This window comes from Esox lucius, chromosome 16, assembly GCF_011004845.1.
Source record: "Esox lucius isolate fEsoLuc1 chromosome 16, fEsoLuc1.pri, whole genome shotgun sequence".
Lineage (NCBI taxonomy): Eukaryota > Metazoa > Chordata > Actinopteri > Esociformes > Esocidae > Esox > Esox lucius.
Window position 1 is genome coordinate 25,804,732 of NC_047584.1, and position 22,312 is coordinate 25,827,043.

Consider the following 22,312-nt stretch of genomic DNA (forward strand, 5'->3'; position numbering starts at 1 on the left):
CATATCACGTCCAGCTGTTTTTGTTTTCCTGTTTTCAGGAATTTTCGGTTGGTTGTTTATAAGTGTCTGTGGTTCACCAAGGACCAGTCTAGAATGAGGACATGCCTGGCTAGCTAGTCACCTTACGTTGACTCAGTGTGTTTGTACGTGCACATAGACACATGTACGTGTGTGTAAAGAAAGTTGTGTTGTGCCTATGTTGATTCGACACAAATCACACTCTGATGTGATTGTTTAAAAAAATGCATTTGAAGAACGGTTGAGTGGTCAAAAGTGATGTAAGTAAGACAGAGCAACACTACCATGTAAGAGCAGGCTCCATGCAGTCTTTGTAATCCTCTTTAGCAGATTCTGTAGCCAGGGTTCTATCCACTCTGATCTCACACACAGTTTATATTTGCTTCAAACAACGTTTCTAGATTGCTATTAAACTGTACTCTACTGTCTTTCCATAATGCTTTTCGGCAGCATCTGTTGTCCAAGGATTGACCTTGTTTGCCGTCCAAAGGCCCAAATAACAAGGTTATGTAATGGAAGAACAAATCAATAAAAGGCTTGTATTAGAGTGGGCAGCTATCCTCCTGTTTTTCCAGTATGCATGTCAAAATAACTATTTTCTGGCCACGTCAGGCCACGTGACAAGTGATGTAATCCAGTTGTTTCTGACTAGATGCTTATTTTTCTTGACAAATCTTGTCATTACAATTTCAGTTTGGGACACAATGAACCTAGCTCAGGGGTCAGATATTACTAGAATTCTTTCCCTGAGTCTCTCACCTTTTAACATCTAATGCATGTTGGTTTGGTCATTCCACTGTAGCCCGGACAAATGGGTACGCTTTCACAGACAGTCTTACAGGACATCATAGGGCACTTTCGGTATAAGTCGTCCAACAACACTCTCCCTTTCTTAAAATCTGAAGCCATAGAAAGAGCACAATGTCCACAAGGTGCCTCTTGACATTCACATTCACCCTTAACCAGCAGCAGCATCCCTGATGGGAAAAGAGGAGACAGGTGGAGGTTAACTCTAACTTACACTGAGCCCCTCTAGCTCCTAGCCGTGGGCTAGCTTCAGCTGGAGAGCCGGGGCATTTAGAATTCATTTAGTTAAGGAAGGAAACGACCCGGCTCACCTCACACCCACCCCCCCCCCCCGCCCCTGTCTCTCCAGAGACCTGTGATGCCTGTGTAATGGGAGGATATACAGCTGATTGTATTGCCCACTTAGTTAACTATGTGAGAGGTTTTGAAATGCAGGTTTGCGTAACAGCATGTTACAGGAGGATATGCTGTCCCTCTATGGCCCTTTTCTACACAGTAAGGTCCGGAGATATTTGGACACAATTTTGAAATGAAAAAAATGAGATGCAAATGAAGTGTAGACTTTCAGCTTTAATTCAATGGGTTGAACAAAAATATTGTATGTAATGTTTAGGAATTACATCCATTTTTCAGGGTCTCAAATGTAATTGGACACGATCATAATGTCGATCGGCTGTTGTTAATACTTTGTCGAGAATCCATTGCTAACAATGACATCTTGAAGTCTGGAATGCATGGACATCACCAAATGCTGGGTTTCCTCCTGTGTGATGCTTTGTCAGGCCTTTACTGCAACTGTCTTCAGTTGCGGTTTGTTCGTGGGACTTTATGCCTTAAGTTTTGTCTTCATGAAGTGAAATGCATGCTCAAACGGGTTGAGATCAAGTGATTGACTTGGCCATTGCAGAATATTCCACATCTTTGCCTTAAAAAAACACCTGGGTTACTGCTTTCACAGTATGTTTTGGATCATTGTGCATCTGTAAAGTGAAGTGCCATCCAATCACCTTCGCTGAATTTGGCTGAACCTGAGCACACAATATATCCCTATACATTTCATTCATCCGGCTGCTTCTTCACATCATCAAAAATGCCACTGGGTCACACTAGTGACCCAGTGCCATTGTAAGCCATGCATGCCCATGCCATCACACTGTCTCCTCAGATGATGTGGTATGCTTCGGATCATGAGCTGTTCCAGCGCCTTCTCCATAAATTTTTCTTCCCATAATTATGGTACAGGTTGATCTTAGTTTCATCTGTCCAAGGAACGCTGTTCCAGAACAATGCAGGATTTTTTAGATGTTTTTTTGGCAAAGTCTAATCTGGCCTTTCTATTCTTGAGGTTTATGAATGGTTTGCACCTTGATGTGAACCCTCTTTATTTGCTCTTGTGAAGTCTTCTCTTCATGGTAAACTTAGAGAGTGTTCTTCACCTGGCTGGATGTTGTGAAGGGGTTATTCTATACCATGGAAAGGATCTTACGATCATCCACCACTGTTGTCTTCCGTGGATGTCCAGGCCTTTTTGTGCTTTTTATCTCAGAATGTACCAAACTGTTGATTTGGCCTCCTAATGTTCCTGCTTTCTCTCTGATGGATTTTATTTTGCAGCCTAAGGATGGCCTGTTTCATTGCATTGAGAGCTCCTTTGACCATATGTGGTGTGTACACAGCAACAGCTTCCAAATGTGAATGCCACACCTGGAATCAACTCCAGACCTTATACCTGACTAACTGATGAAGGCATAACGAAGGATTAGCCCACACCTGTCCATGAAACAGTCTTCGAGTCAATTGTCCAATTTCTTTAGGTCCCTTGAAAACGAGGGGGCTACATATTAGACCTGTAATTCCTTAACCCTTCCTCCAATTTGGATGTGAATACACTCAAATTAAAGCTGAGAGACTGCACTTTAAGCCCATATTAATTATTTAACTGTAACTTGAATATATTTTAGTAAACAGCCAAAGTAACACACACACACACACAAATACTCAACTGTTAAACATTCCACTTCCTGCTGACCCACAATACTGTACAGAAACTACTAACACCAATAATATGGAGGCTGTCAGGCTGTGTAGCAGAGATGAGAATGGCCACCTGGCTGTCAGAAGGATAGAAAAACACAAATATGTGAGTGTCGCCTGCATAGCAGTGACAGGAGAGGCTATGTAAAAGAATAACACAGGTTGGATTCAGTAGGTTGGATTCAAACCCACGCTGCCGCAGTATATACGCACCGGAGGGAGGGGCTTAGACTGGGGGTCTACCTTAGGATTAATTCAGGTCTTTCCACATGACCTGGTGAGAACTGCCCACCGGGAAAGTTGCAAACCAAAGAGTGTGCAGAGCATGATCTGATGGCCAACCCAAGTGTTAAATGCAGTGGATAGATCTAGAACCATACAAACCAAAGAGGAATTAGCTTGGATAGTGCGATGGGCCTCTGTGACACACAGTAGAGCAGTTTGAGGGATCTGTCTTGAAGCCTGATCGGTTGTGGTCAAGCAGGTCGTTCTAAGAGGGGTACAAGTTGATCAGTAACAGTAAGCTGAAGACAAAAGGAACACAGCTCTGAAGCTTTTGACATCAGAGGGGTCAAGGGTTGGTCTCTTGTGGGGGGCGGCGATCTTGGAGAAAGGAGGGACTCAGCCAATGGTCCAGACTGGGACAATGAGGTTGGTGAGGGAGGAGGGGAATGGTAGAAGGTCCCCGGAGATGATCTGGAGAATGAGGAAGAAGACTGAGTTGAGGGGGCACCTTTTTGTTCAACCGGACACTAATAGTCACAGGATTTCTGGATCTGGAGAGAGCCATGAAAAATAGTGTTCATCTCAGCATTATGTTGGCGCCGAGCAGCTACCCTCTATATTGGACTCTGGCCTAAATTCTGCTGTGGCTCACCATGTTTGAAGTATGGGGTTGTTAGTCAGACTGTGTCATCACGTCTCATTGCTCTGATATTTACTCAGAGCTTTGGCTCAAGCTGTAGTTCCCTTTACTGTTCAGGCATGTGTTTGTCTCCACAATGTACCCTGTGAAACCATAACATCTGATGGTTTGCATGTTACATAACAAAATAGGTGTTTTGTTTAAAACCACAGGTAAAATTGAGTTTGGTTCCCCTCGCCAATTATTGTATTTAGTGCAGTTGCTGTACCCCATGATGAAATCAGGAAAGGGACTCTGGCTTAGTCTCCGATGTCTCAGAGACCACTGGCTTGATTTACATAGAGAGTTGAAGGTTAGTAGAGGACAGAGGAGGTGAATGGAGGTTCGGATTCTGAAGTAGTTATACATCACCATGAAAACAGACTCTGTCTTGAAACATCAGCAGCCACCACAATATAAAAACACAGGGCTGACTAACACTCTCTCCTGCACATCTCCCATCCCTCCTCGTCCGTCCCTCCACATCCCCCTTCCCTCGATCCTCCATCCCTCCATCCCTCCATCCCCCTTCCCGTCATGCTCCATCCCTTCATCCCTCCTTCCCCCTGCCCTCAATCCTCCATCCCTCCATCCTGCCTTCCCTCCAACTGGATGAATTAGATCTGCTCTATTTCACCATGATACTCACGTCTCTGCGGACCTCACAACCCCCTCTGCTTTTCAGGGCTTTCCCATCTCATCTGGGCTTGTCTGTGCTGGGGTAAAGGGGAAGGGCCTGGATTCAGCTTGGTCATAGTAGATGACTTTCCCCAGGGAAACCACTGCTTCTACTCCTCTAATAGCATAGTCAGGGACATCAGTGACCTACAGAAACAAACTTGCTACATGTTTAATGTCGTGGAAATAATTTCACAGCAAGCACTCCTTGCAGGTGTTTTAGAGTTGGGTTAAACCACACATACCATAGGTCAGTGGTGGGTTCACTGACAGTCCAGAGGCTTTATGGGTATTGTCTAACATGCCAGCTCTTATGCCTGTTGCCAGTGAGGTTTGTCATTAATTCCTTAAAATGAAATCCAGATTTTGGAACAGCGGTTATGATTTCCTGTATGTGAGGTTTGGCTACTCTAGGGTAAAGAAATCCAGCCTGATCTGCTCTCTCAGGGCGTCAGGAGCTCTGCTGTTAATGAAGTACTGGACTTTGTGTGTGCCTGTGTGTGTGTGTGTGTGTGTGTGTGTGCGTATGCATGTTCTCATATGGGCCGTAATATCAACAGTAATTGTAGCTGAAAGACCAGCGAGAGACAAACAGGTGTGGAAACCTTGTGTTCTTCATGAAGGTCATGTGGGACCATGGAAACTGGAGAACACAATTTGTTCTGTGCGTAATGACTAACAGGCAGCAATACACAGAATGTGGAGAGTGGTCTTGAATCTGCTGCTTACTGACAGGTGGCTGGAAAGCCCTATAGATAATGCTAATTTGCCAGCAAAGCCCCATAGATGATGCAGATTGGCTAGCAAAGCCTCGTAGATGATGTTGATTGGCCTGCATTGCCTGGTAGTGGGAGGCATTGTCAGCAGGGATTTCCTGGTCTCATCGCGTTTTTGTAGAGATATTTTTGTTTTGTTTCTCTTTCTTTGTATTCCAGCACTTCAGATTTCTAATTATACAATGACTGTAGGGTTAAAGTGCAGGCTAATAGCTTTAATTTGAGTGTATTTTCAATAATCTGAAAAATCATTTAGAAATGACAGAAGGTCTTTTACGTAGTGCTCCCATTTTAGAGTACCAAAAGTATTTTGATGGGTTAACATTATGTACCATAGTCATGTCTTTGTGGCATGAAAACCTATTTCTGCTTAAATTCCTGCTTGTCTCAATGCCTGTTTGACTTCAGTCAATTCTTCAGCATGTGAAAGACATGCTCAACTGGATTTAGATCAGGTGATGGGCTAAGGCAAGTCCATGTCTTTCCACTTTTTCCCCTGAATAACCCCTTATTTGGGGTTATTGTCTTGCGCCATGATGAAACACTGTCTACTGAATATAAAGGCTTCTGAAGAATTGGATGAATTAGATGAATTTTTCCGTAGCCTTCAGAATTCCTCCTGCTGCAACTGTCAGCCATTACATCATCAATGAAGACAAGTGAGCCAGTTCCAGTGGCAGCCGTACATTGACCAATCCATAACACCACCTCCAACCCTGTTTTGCAGATTATAGTGGTATGTTTTGAATCATAGGCAGCCCCTTTCTTTCTCCACACTTTCCTCTTCATAGCACTCTGGTGCTGGTTAATCATTGTTCCATCTGTCCATAAGATAGAACTCTTGCAACCTGGCTGTTCTGTTCTTGAGGCTTATTAGTGGGTTGCATCTTGCTGGTGTGCTTTTTGTGTATGGTAGTCTATTACACATCTATGTCTATCTCCTGATCTTTTTTTTACTGTTCAAAATATCATGCATTATAGTGGTCTTGTTTTGTTTGCCATTGCTGAGATAACCGGTGCTCTTTTTCTTCTTCCTAACGTATCAAACAGTTTATTTTGACATGTTTTTTTTTAAAACGTATTTTGTCTATATTGCTGATGGATTCCTTCTGATTCCAGCTTGACATACATTTACATGTCAGACATCAGCCGTGGACAGCTTGAATACATAACCAAAAAAGCAACGAAACATCTGTCGCTGTCCAAATCTTTCAGAGTTCACAGTAACTGAGGGTGTCAGGTGAGTAAAAAATACAAAAAACCTGGCCGATTGAGATACACCAGTCTACGAATGTCTACAGCGCTCCAACGAGTGAAAGAGTGCAAGTCTTGGCTATAAACTATTACTTGTCCCTAACACGTTCTAATACGTCAGACAAAGTGAAAGAGGGTCATTTGTGGCGGTAAACCATTACTCATCCTTGACACTATGTAGACAAGCCTGTAACCTCTTTTTTAAACAACCCAAATTCTCCTAAGTGACAAACTTACTGCTACATGAATGATACAAACAAGTGTCAAGATCTTTAGTACAGTCAATTTCAAACTGTAAACAGAAGTTAATTTTCCAGGTTTCCTTCAGCCCGTCTTGAGAGAGTGCTGCTGTATAGCAGGGGGAATGGCTGGCGGTGGGGTTTTGAAAAATGGCACAGCTGAAACAGTATTTTCTGAGAATTCCTCTGAGCCAGAGATGCAGAGTGAGTGGACGTGTGTGCTGGGAAGGAGCAGATGATGAGAGGATTGATGTTGACAGGGAAGGAGTGCTGGGCACTGGGTTGGCCCTTCAAGCAGACCTGAGTCATTATCATCAGCATCATGCCTGGCTAGGCCTATGTGTCTACGCTCCACACACACACACACACACACACACGTGCACACACACACACACACACATACACTCACCTAAAGGATTATTAGGAACACCATACTAATACTGTGTTTGACCTCCTTTCGCCTTCAGAACTGCCTTAATTCTACATGGCATTGATTCAACAAGGTGCTGAAAGCATTCTTTAGAAATGTTGGCCCATATTGATAGGATAGCATCTTGCAGTTGATGGAGATTTGTGGGATGCACATCCAGGGCACAAAGCTCCCATTCCACCACATCCCAAAGATGCTCTATTGGGTTGAGATCTGGTGACTGTGGGGGGCATTTCAGTACAGTGAACTCATTGTCATGTTCAAGAAACCAATTTGAAATGATTCGAGCTTTGTGACATGGTGCATTATCCTGCTGGAAGTAGCCATCAGAGGATGGGTACATGGTGGTCATAACGGGATGGACATGGTCAGAAACAATGCTCAGGTAGGCAGTGGCATTTAAACGATGCCCAACTGGCACTAAGGGGCCTAAAGTGTGCCAAGAAAACATCCCCCACACCATTACACCACCACCACCAGCCTGCACAGTGGTAACAAGGCATTATGGATCCATGTTCTCATTCTGTTTACGCCAAATTCTGACTCTACCATCTGAATGTCTCAACAGAAATCGAGACTCATCAGACCAGGCAACATTCTTCCAGTCTTCAACTGTCCAATTTTGGTGAGCTCGTGCAAATTGTAGCCTCTTTTTCCTATTTGTAGTGGAGATGAATGGTACCCGGTGGGGTCTTCTGCTGTTGTAGCCCATCCGCCTCAAGGTTGTGCGTGTTGTGGCTTCACAAATGCTTTGCTGTATACCTCGGTTGTAACAAGTGGTTATTTCAGTTAAAGTTGCTCTTCTATCAGCTTGAATCAGTGAGCCCATTCTCCTCTGACCTCTAGCATCAACAAGGCATTTTCACCCACAGGACTGCCGCATACTGGATGTTTTTCCCTTTTCACACCATTCTTTGTAAACCCTAGAAGTGGTTGTGCGTGAAAATCACAGTAACTGAGATTGTGAAATACTCAGACTGGCCTGTCTGGCACCAACAACCATGCCACGCTCAAAATTGCTAAAATCACCTTTCTTTTCCATTCTGACATTCAGTTTGGAGTTCAGGAGATTGTCATGACCAGGACCACACCCCTAAATGCATTGAAGCAACTGCCATGTGATTGCTTGATTAGATAATTGCATTAATGAGAAATTGAACAGGTGTTCCTAATAATCCTTTAGGTGAGTGTATATGCACATGCACATGGCTGCACGCACACATACAGAAACACACAGTATAAGCAAGCATGCTTCTGTGTCTTTTCCTGTCCTCTTCTTTGTGCAATGAACAAATGTGACGTCCCTTCAGCTATTTCAGGTAATCTGGGATCAGCTTATTTTCCACATATCAGCAACAGTGGGGTGAAAAAACTAATTCTCTGACCCAATTGGTTTTTGTTGTTGTTAGATGTAGAGGTGATATAGACACATATCAGCCTTCACACGTATCAAGAAACTAACTAAACATCATTATTTCAGCACAATGTCAGGAACGTGTGGTCCTCACCAGGGTCTTGACCTGACTGCTGTTTGGCCTTGGAACCAACGATATACTGAAACCGCTCGACCTTTTTGATTAAAATAAATAAAAGCTTTTGCAATTACATTTTTATAAAGGTGTCTGTAACACTCATATCTGCGTCCCCAGTCATGTGAAATCCATAGATTAGGGCCTAATGACTTTTGCTTTGCTTATATGAAATATTACTCATTACAATCTTTGAAATTGCTGCATGTTGTGTTTGATATTTTCTTTGAGATTTGAGTTGTTTTGAATATGGAATTGCTGCAGATCAGACTTTTCTTTATTGTCACTGGGCAAAAACCATATGCTCTAAAATCTCTAGGTTAGAGATGAGATCAAAATCTCCCCATAAATTGAAACTGATCGATGCGTGCATATATTTCGGCAAACTCAAGACCTTTTTCTTCCTGCGGACTAAATAGACTGAAAAAGTTGGAGCTGCAGCCACTTCCTTTTTAATAACTAATTACTCTGGCTAGTGTGCTAGACTGTACAGTGCTAGCTATAAGCTCTTTGAATATGTTATAAAACCTAGAATTCTTTCTGATATCTGAACTGCAGATTAATTGCCCTCATTAGTGCATTGAGCTAGCCAAGTTAGCAGAGGCCAACTCTACTGTTAGCACTGAAACCAGAGAGCCTCCCTCACAAATGGGGCTATTTTGCGGCATGTCGGAATTCAGTGCAGAAGCATGAGGTCTGCTACCAAAGACTGTGGGTAATGGGAGTTCTTGGCAACTAGCCAGATCAGACACTTTATTGTCTCTACAAATGTTAGGTTATTCGTAACATGCTGCAGTGGATTTTGAAAAACTGTATGTTTTCCAATCTTGGGCGCTGTTCTTACGAAGCATGAAATATAACTTCACCCAAACGACCGGCCGCTTTCAGGATTGCATTAATAGCTATGAAAATTGTGTACATGTCATTAACAACTGTAGAATTAGCAAAGACATGAGAGGATGGAGGTAAGGCATTAATGACATGTATAATACTGAGTTATATAGACAGATAATATAAGTCATAGAGAGATGATATGTCATGGTCCTCATGAGTGATGGCTATTTTGTACATTCTTGTTACTGGCTGGTGCTGGAAAAAGAAGCAGATGGATTAACCAGATTATAACAATCGGCACAATTATTATAATTGGACTTCTGTGAGGCTAGTACTATACAATAGATGCACCAGTCACAGCTACTTTAGTTCCCGTGCAGAACACTTCTAAAAAAAATGTTTTTCTCATGAACCTTTATCAAGGTTACCTGAGGTCATTTGGCTGGCTGAAGAATGGTTGAATGAAATTCATTCAGAATGCATTTTCAAATATTTACTTTTCCTCATTTCCTTATTTTCGACATGCCATGTTGCCAGGAAGTCACATGGATCACCGCGCGTGAGGACACACTCACTTACATGGGGGAGTTGCATGGAACCCGATAAGACAAGGAAATCACTGCTGACAATTCTGCTTCCGACCCTGGGCAATGCTTGGCAAATTTGGATTTCCTCACTGGGTTAGTAGACAGTTATTAGGTTATCAATGGTCAGTAGATAATCTGTAGAGCATCTACAGAAACAATGTTAAGACTCAAAATTGTATTACAGAGGAAATGTGTACATGTCACAAACATTTGCGAGTGGTAAATGAGATGAGAGGATGGAGAGACGAAGGATGACACTGATTTCTATCAGCAGACAGATAATAGGATAAGGCTTGAGAGATAGAGTTGTGTAATTCTATCTCTACTATTTGCTAGTGCTGGTACTAGAAGCAGATAGCCTAACAAGATTCTAACAATCGGCTTGATGACTGCTGTTCAGGACTGCTGTGATCCTTGTATGAAAGGACACAACCGTCCCAACTGTGCTCGTTGCTGTGCAGAACAGCACGCAATATAAGGCTTTTCAACAGGTGTGTAAAACGGGCTTTCTTACATTGTCTTTTCTTATATATTTTCTCCCATTGTTTTTTCAAAGTTCCTTGAATTAATTTGCCTGGTTATAAGGTTGAATAAAATGACTCTTTACATTTTTGAATATACATGTAGACGGATCGGTGCAGCTTCTGCAGTAACGTGGTCGATGTATTGGTCCGTCGTGGTGAAGAAAGAGCTGAGCCGCAAGGCAAAGCTCTCGATTTACCGGTCAATCTACGTTCCTACTCTCACCTATGGTCATGAGCCTTGGGTCATGACCGAAAGGACAAGATCCCGGATACAGGCGGCCGAAATGAGCTTTCTCCGCAGGGTGGCTGGGCGATCCCTTAGAGATAGGGTGAGAAGCTCGGTCACCCGGGAGGAGCTCAGAGTAGAGCCGCTGCTCCTCCACATCGAGAGGGGTCAGCTGAGATGGCTTGGGCATCTGTTCCGGATGCCTCCTGGACGTCATCCCGGGAAGGTGTTCCGGGCCCGTCCCACCGGGAGGAGACCCCGGGGAAGACCTAGGACACGCTGGAGGGACTATGTCTCCCGGCTGGCCTGGGAACACCTCGGTGTCCCCCCGGAAGAGCTAGAGGAAGTGTCTGGGGAGAGGGAAGTCTGGGCATCTCTGCTTAGACTGCTGCCCCTGCGACCCGGCCCCGGATAAGCGGAAGAAGATGGATGGATGGAATATACATGTTTATTTCCCCCTTGTTGTTCCCCCTTCCCAGTTTTCCCCCTTCCCAGTTTTCCCCCTTCACATGGATTCCTCAGAGACATGGTGACTGCAGTGTTTGCCTGCCCTTCAATGAGGGAGGAGATGTGTAGAGATCAGATGAGATGAAGACAGAGATAGATATCCCTAAACACAGTCAGCCAAGCCCTCGCTAAAACCACCCCTCTCTAAGAATAACATTTACCTTACACTTTTCTGACACTGGATCTGGGGTGATAAGGCATGTTTGGTATTTCTGCTACAGGCTCAGAATCACGCTCCCACAATCGTTGTTATGTGAACAGGGTCATGTTGGTGGATTGATAAATACTCCTGGCCTGACTGCTCACTGAAGCAGGGATTGCAAAACTGACTGACCGCAACCAAGATTTTTGGTTTTCTGTGGGCTATATGTGCTCAGTTAGGCCACGATTTATTGGGAGTTTAAGGATTGTTATTTTTTAGTTCAGTATTGTAGGTCCCAAGCTTTACCAATGCTTTAACTTTTTAGACTACAGTGCTAAGTCTTATCTGCTGAGCATGCAGACAGACAATGGGCCAGTAGCTGCTTCAACATCTCTGAACCCACAGTTCTACAGCAAATTCAACTGACTGACGGCATAACTTACTGGATGGCTGCACAGTGACTCCCTCCCTCAGCCTCCTTCCCACCCAATCAGAACTCAGGAATGTTTACCTGGAGCACTGCCGATGACAACCAGCCAAGGGGAGGCCAGGAGAACCGTCAGAGGTAATAGGCAACCCCATTGTTTCCGACTGACCAATAGGATTGCAGGAATAAAGGCCAGGAGAGAGCTTGGATATATGGTCGGAATGCACATACGCAACGTCTTTATGGTGACTGCATATACACTTTTACTGACTAGCAACACTGGCCCTCTTCTTCCTCATGTTCATTCTGTCTTGACCCTGGGTTAAGCGTAATGTCGTTATATTGCCCTCACGCCCCTCACCCCCAACACCCCCCCCCACCCCCCCCCCACAACCTAATAAAGCTGTTGCGCTAAATGCAGCCCCTGAAGAGCTGGTAATGAGTGTTGTAAAAACCGGGGGTCTCTGTGGAGGGGCCATAGGCAGAGACAAAGGTCATAACATTAACTAGCATAAGCACACCCAGACTGTAAGGCTAGCACCGGACAGGGGACCAAAAGCCTTTTGGGACACTGGAGACACAAAACACTGTCACAGTGTTAATACAGTATGCACACATTACATTGCAACGGTGAAGAGTCATGTCCTGTCGTCTGTGTCCAGGTGGCTCAACTCTTATCTTTTTACACGACTCAGCCTGCCACCTGCCCTCTTTCCTGTTACTAGACTGGACGTGATAACAGCCAGAGGTAACAACGGGAGATACCAACCAGAAACCCATGGTCATGGATTCACAGTACTAATGGTGTTATCTCTGTGTAATCACGTGTGTAACAGCGAGACGTTAGTAACCATTATGCCTCCGGGTTTAACCAGGGTAGGTTCATAACTAACTAAATACCTCTGAATGTGAACAAAAAACTGTTTCTTCACATCAGGGTGGAGCATGGACGTGAATAAACGTGTGGAGTTAGTTGTTTTAATTGTTACAGGGCAATGAGTTGCAAGCAAGCAGCAATGTTTTCACAACAATGAATGAACTGCTCTGCACACCTTAAACATCCCCTCTCCAACATCACATCTTAAAAATCACATCTCCAACATCACGTCTTAACCACCACATCTCCAATGTTGCATCTTGAAAATCACCTCTCCAACATCACATCCTAAGCATGCTATATCCAACATCACATCATCAATATCACATCTTCAACAACACATCTCCAACATCACCGTCTTAAACATCACATATTTAGCACTCACTCATGCAATAAGCAATCAAGTAGTTAGATTTAATATTAGTTTCAGAACAGTCATGCAATATTCTCCATAAGGGGCAGCTATGGAGGAGGGTTCCCCATGAGATGGACTTTATTGCTGCCCGAACACATACACATTCCAGGGTCCACACCGCTCCACTCTAATCCTCTCAGCGTACGTGCAAACCTGTACACACGGAAAATAGACATCCTGCACACAAGGAAATCACTGGTAACACCTGGAAATAATCAAAACAGGTGAGTCCCAATCACACATGAACTACATGTCTCTCTAACCTCTCACCTCTGCAGGTAAACTGTAGAACATCAAGATTATAGGTTATGTTACATTCGCTGCCAGCATCGAAAGACAGAAAGCACTTGCTGGTTCCCTTCCAAGACATTTATGTTTTCTCCTTTCATTTTTCAGGGCCATAAAACCTGAGTGATGGGTAAACACACCAAGGGAGAGTAAAGAGTTGACCCTAAAGATGGACATAAATAAGCTGAACAGAGAGACATGGGGAGGCGAGGGTGAGGGGGTAAGGAGTAAATGGGGTTGGGGAAGGGACGGGGGGAGACTGAGGGAGTGAGAGAAGAGTTCATACTTCAAAGCTTCAGACAGTTATGGCAGAAGGCTAACACCAGCCAACACAGGCCCCATAAACCATACTCTTAGGGTAGGTTTGAAAGCTGAAAGATCAAATCTTTTTGTTTTTCACTTGCTTCGTAAATGCATCCTTCTGGCATTTTTGGCAAAATGGTGCTGTTGAGCTAAAATATGTCTCTGGATATTGCTTATTAAATATAATGTCATATACGCTCACCTGAAGGATTATTAGGAACACCTGTTCAATTTCTCATGAATGCAATTATCTAATCAACCAATCACATGGCAGTTGCTTCTATGCATTTAGGGGTGATGTCCTGGTCAAGACAATCTCCTGAACTCCAAAGTGTATGTCAGAATGGGAAAGAAAGGTGATTTAAGCAATTTTGAGCGTGGCATGGTTGTTGGTGCCAGACAGGCCGGTCTGAGTATTTCACAATCTGCTCAGTTACTGGGATTTTCACGCACAACCAATTCTAGGGTTTACAAAGAATGGTATGAAAAGGGAAAAACATTCAGAATGCGGCAGTCCTGTGGGCGAAAATGCGTTGTTGATGCTAGAGGTCAGAGGAGAATGGGCAGACTGATTCAAGCTGATAGAAGAGCAACTTTGACTGAAATAACCACTCGTTACAACCGAGGTATACAGCAAAGCATTTGTGAAGCCACAACACGCACAACCTTGAGGCGAATGGGCTACAACAGCAGAATACCCCACTGGGTACCACTCATCTCCACTACAAATAGGAAAAAGAGGCTACAATTTGCACAAGCTCACCAAAATTGGACAGTTGAAGACTGGAAGAATGTTGCCTGGTCTGATGAGTCTCGATTTCTGTTGAGACATTCAGATGGTAGAGTCAGAATTTGGTGTAAACAGAATGAGAACATGGATCCATCATGCCTTGTTACCACTGTGCGGGCTGGTGGTGGTGGTGTAATGGTGTGGGGGATGTTTTCTTGGCACACTTTAGACTACTTCCAGCAGGATAATGCACCATGTCGCAAAGCTCGAATGATTTCAAATTGGTTTCTTGAACATGACAATGAGTTCACTGTACTAAAATGGACCCCACAGTCACCAGATCTCAACCCAATAGAGCATCTTTGGGATGTGGTGGAATGGGAGCTTCGTGCCCTGGATGTACATCCCACAAATCTCCATCAACTGCAAGATGCTATCCTATCAATATGGGCCAACATTTCTAAAGAATGCTTTCAGCACCTTGTTGAATCAATGGCACGTAGAATTAAAGCAGTTCTGAAGGCGAAAGGGGGTCAAACACAGTATTAGTATGGTGTTCCTAATAATCCTTTAGGTGAGTGTATATTAAACATCTAGGCCAAAATGGAAAGTTTGCATTTAGTTTATTTTCCCTGGCATTCTGTATAAATGGTAGCATTTTAGCATTTCGGGCAGAAATCCCATCCCGGGACCTATATTAGCATTTTAGCATCTAACTAGCATCTATATTAGCATTTTAGCATCTACAAACACTAACAGTGACCTTAAACTTCATCCTCATCTGTAACCCTAAACCTTCCCTAAATATTACACTAACACTTACTATAAACCTAACCCTAATCTGAACCTTAGCAAGCATTACATTTGTTTTTCAAAGTTTATTAATAGTATGAAAATCTGTGGCACATTTACAGATGGTAATTCTGACTATCCAAATAAATAAATAAAATGTAACATGACTAAATAATTCTGAATAACTAATGACAATAGGATGGCTATATACAGGGCCAAATAATACTGAGCCGATGTGAAAGCAGTATGATGAAAATGTACATATACTACGTAGCAGCAGTGTACACAACAAACAGTAGCAGCAGGGTATGTTTAAGAGTATGTGTGTGTGTGTATGTGTGCATGGTAAGTCAATATGCATGCGTATACGGATTAGGCATGAATGAGCATGTGTGTGTGTGAGTGTGTGAGTGTATACCCTTCAATTCTAAAGGATTAGTGCAAAACAAGGGCTATGCAGATTGTCCGGTCAGTCACTGAGTCATCATTAGACACTGGCAGTAGCTGTACTGGGTCCTGTTGGTTGGTACTGCTGGCCATGCCTGCCCTTATACTGGTACTGCTAGCTATGCCTGCCTTTATACTGGTACTGCTGGCCATGCCTGCCTTTATACTGGTACTGCTGGCCATGCCTGCCTTTATACTGGTACTGCTGGCCATGCCTGCCTTTCTGTAGTATAGAGAAAATGTTATGACATGGACGGCTTGATTCTTTGAATATTTTTAGGGCATTTTTGTGACACCACATGTTGACACCACATGTTGTGCATCAACACTGTTGTTGCTTGTTCCTTGGGGTTTCAGGCTGGGTGTTTTGTAAAAGCACTTTGTGACAACTGCTGAAGTAAAAAGGGCTTTTGAAATACATTTGATTGGTTGATATATAGTACATGTTTACTGCCGTCAAAGTACTTGTGATTTACAATCAATTACACTTTCATCATTCACACATCCAGAAATATGGACTGATATCTTGTTACCGATGCTCATTTGTTTTACTTTTATCCAGTTCTTTCCGCCCAATGTTGTGCTTTCAAATGAGCAATTAAGGCCTTGCATTATCGCAACAACGATAATGCCGTTCTGACTGTTATCGAGCTGCTCGTTCGATCAGGATTTTTACACCAGAATATTTACCAGCCAGAAGGAAAGCACTGTCCAGTCGTGTGCTGTGATTTCTTCTGCCCATCTAGCATCTTAACTTGCTATTATCTCGTTTATTTTGCATTCCTATCTTTGGGTTTCCATAGTAGCCAGACATTAATTAACCCATGGAACTCTCCCGTCTGCTCCTCTTCTGATTGTCTAATCAGCTAACAACTATCCACTTGACTGAAGTAACAGCCTTGCGTCCCCCAGGAAAATAACGAGAAATGATGAGGGGTGATGTGGTGGGTTGACAGTGGGCCCTGGTTTGCCCGGAGAGACCGATGCCTGACTGGAAGTATTCTTTTCCACTCCCTTTAAAACTCGTCAGCTGGCTGCTATGGGTTAATTAAGCTTCAATGGGCCATGAGCCCATTAGCGAAGAAGACAAGCGAAGGTGGTTGTTTGAAGTGTCACTGCTGGTGCTGCTGAATGATGAGGCTGTTTGGCTGGAGTCAGCATCAGCTGTGGCGTAAACTCACAAACAGTGACCAGTGTTTATTAGAGAAAGAATATTCATGCTTCATGTGTTATATTCGTGTTTGTGTGTGCGTGTATTTGTGTGTGTGCGTTCTAGTATTTGTGTGTGCATAATTTTCTAAGAAAGTTTAAGAAAGTCAAATCATCATCAAATAAATGGCTACAACATAAACAGATACATTTGCATGTTAGCATGCTTATGGTAGTGTAATCCTGAAATAATACACACACATTGCTTTCGTAAACCATTGAAATTGGAGAACATAAACATGTGCATGTTGTCATAAGATTTAGCTAATACCAATGGTGGTTAATATACACAGAATTAAGCTGCCTCACAGACAAATTCCCAAGACCTCTCTCTTGGGAATATTCTCTTCCAAGAGAGCCCTGTTGTTTTGAAATATCTCTCTCAGAAAGGTTTATTCCTAGAGAGACTGGCTTGTTAAATACGTCGATCCAATTTTTACATCTTGTATGAATTAGTTATGAATAACATCCCATAGTACATCATTAAAGCCAAAATATCTGTTATTTTTCACTGGTGTATTTTTGAGAAAAATTTAAATGTAAGACTTTGTATTGAGAAATGCTACATATGCTGAATATCAGATGGTCTTGGCCAACTTTTCCCCAATGTTCATTGTGTAGTGTTTTCAGGGTAACTATGGCTCCATCCTCAGCTTCATTACTGTATAATTACATGGTAATGTACAAACGTGTATGTTTGCACATGACAACACCCTAACAATACGCCTGTTATCAAATATCCTCATTGTCTGAAAGAATTCTGAATTTAGAGCCAACATTTTTGTGTCAACATATCTAACATGGCACAATTTCTCCCAGCCAATACCTTCGAAGACCTAAAAGCCAAAGAATTTTCAACAAACATTTCTCAACTTTTATCCTTGCCCAGGGGGTTAGTCTCTCGTGTTTCTTTTTTACTTTTGGGTTTTGTTTCTCCGGAGTTACTCGCTGTTCCTATGAATGAGGTTCTATTTAAGTTCTCCAGCAAAGTGGGGAAATATCCTCTCTACTATATATTTCACAGAAACATCTCCCCAGGCTTAGCCAAGGCTTGCCCAGACAGGTGCAGCACAAAAAAATGGAAAGAGAGAGAGCCTCGGCGGGAGAAAGATAAAGAGGACACGGACGGAGAGAGTGTAGGGATGGAGAGAGAGAGGGAGGGAGGGTGATAAAGGAGAGTTTGTGACTACATTCGCGAGGGGGTTTAGGTTTCCACAAGAGAGCCCAGTTACCATAGCTGGCAGTCTGACATCGTGTTGGAGGAAGGCAGCCAGTGATGTCATTCCTTAATCCTCTGTGCTTACATACAGGTTAACAGACACAGGATGTCTTTTATTACCTTGTTTACGTGCCAACAGACTGACCACATGGTCTGCACGACAATGCGCTTCTCAGGATCGAGTCGCGGTACACGCGGTATATAAACACACGCGCACGTATACCTGGACACACGAACAGACACAAACAGTTACACGCGTTCACTGCCGAAACGGAGAAACGTACACAAAGTGCACCCTGGGAGTTGGCGTCCAGTGCACCTTGGGACAAAACAATTACATTTATTTCCATGTGAACGTTGACCATTTGAATATGAGCATTGAAATTGGTGTCGGACGTCAAGGAGCCTATGCAGGGACATTGAGCAGCCATATGTGACACTGAGTCAACACTTTTGTTATTCTGACCCCATCTGTTTATCCGGTCGCAACCCTGGACCGTCTGACGGCGGTGTTTAGTCTGGACACCACAAAGAGACTTAAAGGTGCACTCTAGAGCACTTGGGTTATTTCAGCCTGTAGTTTGGAAAGTGACGTCATGTGTTTCGGACTGAGTCACCAACGGCTGAAATGGAGAGTCCCAATCCTAGTCATCACGGGTCGAGTCCAAGTTGAGTCATGAGTCCTGATAATCATGAATCGAGTCCCACTTGAGTCTGAGTCCTGGACTCAAGTGTTATAACTCAGTTTGGTTGTCCAACAGTGTTCCTATTGGAAAAGCCTTGTTGGATAGCTCGGTTGGCAAATGGCTTTGTTTAAACTACTGGCCAAAGGGTGCGCTGTCTCCATGTCAAATTGTGTTCCCACTCTTAAAGGGAAGCTTTTGGAAACCGGGCAGTATTCATTTTTACATATTCTTGGGAGATCGCTAGCTGGCTAATGTTTCTGAGAGAAAGAAAATTGCTGTTTCTGATCAGTGAAAGTCGCTATGAAATCATAGCTTTGAATTCTGTATCTTGACGTTTGTTTGCCACCAGAAATTGGAGCTGGCCCGTTTCTACACGTGAAATGTAGAAACGTTTGTATGTGCATTTGGTATAGATGTAAGGGCAGTTTTAGAAGACCTGGAGAGGGGAGAACAGTGAAGGAAGAGCTGTCCAGCCATGACAAACAACCCAGACGTAGAGAAGAGTATCGTACGGTATATGTGCATATAGACGGGATCTGTTAAGTGTGACAGCAACCCCCCCCCCACCCCAACTCTAAAGTTCTAATTGGACAGGGCGGCAGGGCAATGCATTGGGGGGGGGGGTTGGAATGAAGAGGGTTGGGACGCATTAGGGTTTGGGATGATTTGCTCCCTGCTTCCCCCCAGTATTTTAATCTGCGCGGAGGGTGGCACAAACCCGCCCACTTGAGCCCCTCCCTGATCTCCAATCCCCTCCCCCCTGACTGTGTTTGTGAACAGATCACCTGACAGAATGCTGAGCCAACAGGACCAGACAGAGCAAACCAGAACAGGGGAGCACACTGCCTGACTAAACCCACCAATGGTGGATGGGGGCAACTCCAGAGAGCAGCCAGCCCAGCCAGAGAGCTGAGCGTTTTTCAGAGTACCCAGGCTCTCTGGATCTCCACGCGGAGTACTGAATCATTGAACTCAGCTTACAGCTATCCCCGTTCTCTGGCTGTTGCCCAGATCTGAGATAGCACATACCCAGACTGCTGACGCTGAGAACGTGTGGTTGGAGCCTGCCTGAGAGACGGACAGTGAGGGACAGAGCTGACAGGTGCTGAAGAGAAAATGAAAGGGGAGACGGAGAGAATATGACAAATCGTGTTAGAGAACTGAATCTGAAACTTGCTGAATCTCAGCTGAATTGTGTGTGCACACAGAAAACCAGACAGGCGTCCAGCTGGGCTGCCACAGGGACAGGACAAGTTGGACATGGAGCTATTTCTAAGAGACGGCGATGCCGACGACCCCAAAAGGGACAGATCTGGAAGCTGTGTGGAGTTCTACCAGGTTAACGTGAGTCCAAAAACAAAGATCTTAAATAATGTCTTGTTTTCTACTTTCTTGTTGCACCAACTCCCTGGGTGAACGTGTATATGCCTTTTAATGAGGTATAATTCAACAGTTGTGGCACAGAAAGGTCTTGGCAACGTGGGCTTGGCAACGTGGGCTTGGATGTGTGTTTGTTTTAGATTGCATCTGAGTGACAGGCACCTGTTGATCAATTCTGGCTTACTCGAATTTGCATGTTTACATTTCTGGATTTACATAATTATCAGGTAAAGTACATTTGGATAGACAGCTTTTTCTGTCTTGTTCTTTCTTCATAGATTCATAATACAAACTTCATAAAGTAAAACATTTTATAAATAAAGACTTCAGAATCCACAACAATCAAGTTAGTCTTTATGAATATTCAGTAGTTATGATGTACATTACAATCTGTAAGTTAAGTTCCTTGTGTCAACCTGTGAATTTGTTATATATTGTAAAGTGATGTTTTTGCTGTCCAGACATTTTCCCTTGTCCAAGCTGTCTGTCTGATGCTAGTTCAGAACGTTATTTTAGAATGTCAGTGCCTTCACGTGAGCTTGTGATCAGGCAGAGTGTGTGTCTGTGTGTTGTATGCACACACACACACACACTACAAAACGGAGGGTCAATGGGGTCAGAATTTCATAAAGAAATAAGGGCTGTCTTTTATTAAATTCCTGGTACATAATTACAGCTTATAGCTTTCTTCCAATGATACCAAGCTGCTTGGCTGTGTATGTATTAAGATGTGTACGGCTACTTTGTACTGCTCATCCTTAATATTAACTTCAATGTCACAGGTTTAATACTCTAAACTAAAGTCGATAGTTTAACAACTTTTTTGATGCATTGGTTGGTTCTACTAAACTCTAAGATGAGATCTTATCCTAACTTGATCACTGTAGATTCTATCTTTCTAGCTGTGCATGGCAATATAAAACAAATGGGTGCTTTGGAGGAAATGTTACCATTTGGCTTGAGGTATATTAGCTGATTTAATTCTGTCAGTAATTCAGCGCCTTCATTTTGCAATTTTGTCATACATTTTAACTCAGTGTATAGTCTAATGGCTTGTATTCTGAGCCTATCAAACACACCAGAATTCTGACAGACCAGCTGCATTGATAAAACCTTCGTACCCCTGGGGAGACTCACATACAGCTGTACGCAAACTTGTCTGTCTCTCTGACAGCAGACAGGTGTAGACATTGGGATGGTGGTGCAGAGTATTAGACCAAACAATAAGATGTTCTCGCAGGTTACGGAGAAGGGAGAATAAAGCTCATGATGAGTTGGGCTCTGGCGGCCATAGGCCCCCTTTTTGGTCAAGAACTTTGAGGAGGGATGAGAGGGAATAGAGGGAGAGAAGGACGAGAGGAAGAGGAGGATGAGAGAGGGGAGGGAGGAGCTCCCTCTGCTGTTAGGCTTGGTTCCTTATAGAAAAAGTAGCCAATCCCCTAGAAGAAAGGCCCAGGATCAGGGAGGGTTGGAGAGGTTAATGGGGGGTAGGTAGGGGTTAACAGGCTTTGTTTTGGTCACAGATGTCCTCAGAAGGCAGCATGAGTTAACATGGCTACCTGTTGCTTATAACACCAGTTACTGGAGAAATTAAAGCCATGCCCTGTCTAGTAAGATTCTATACCAGTCTTTTTTCAATGTGATCTAGAAATCCTTTTTAACAGTTGCACATAAAAAAGTATGTTTTGCCATGATGTTTGTTGCCATGGTTTTGTCTCCAAAACTCACTCCTTTCTGTCTTCAATATATCAGTCTCTTGCTCTACTGCGTCATGGCTGATCTGACTGTTTCCATATCACAGCTGGAATGCTGCATCAAGATGGCCAATTTGATTGGCTGGTTTGAGTTGGGATTTCTTGGATGCTCCTCACTCTCCAAGCCATCCTTGAAGCAGTTACATCATCAGGCTGTGGTTGGGCCACAGTAGGTTCTGCACTACAGCCTCTTGGCTGGGAACACAGCAGTAAAAGCACAATGGCCTTCCAGGTGGCCAGTGGTTCAGCCCTTGACATGTTGTTGAGTGACTAGGTAGCCCTGTTGTGACACAAAT

General features: G+C 43.5%; 1 protein-coding gene across 3 annotated transcripts in view; it reads left to right on the top strand.

Annotated features, from left to right (window-relative positions):
* Positions 1–19,689: 19,689 nt before the first annotated feature.
* arhgap20 (Rho GTPase activating protein 20) overlaps positions 19,690–22,312 on the top strand; it is a 34,410-nt gene continuing 31,787 nt past the window's right edge. For 2 of the 3 annotated variants that reach the window (XM_020055129.3, XM_010880311.4), the window contains exon 1: positions 19,690–20,226. In XM_020055129.3, coding sequence (XP_019910688.2) covers positions 20,143–20,226 — 84 coding nt within the window. In that variant the 5' untranslated portion in view covers positions 19,690–20,142. The remainder of the gene's footprint in view (positions 20,227–22,312) is intronic. The other variant, XM_020055130.3, reaches the window with a different exon arrangement.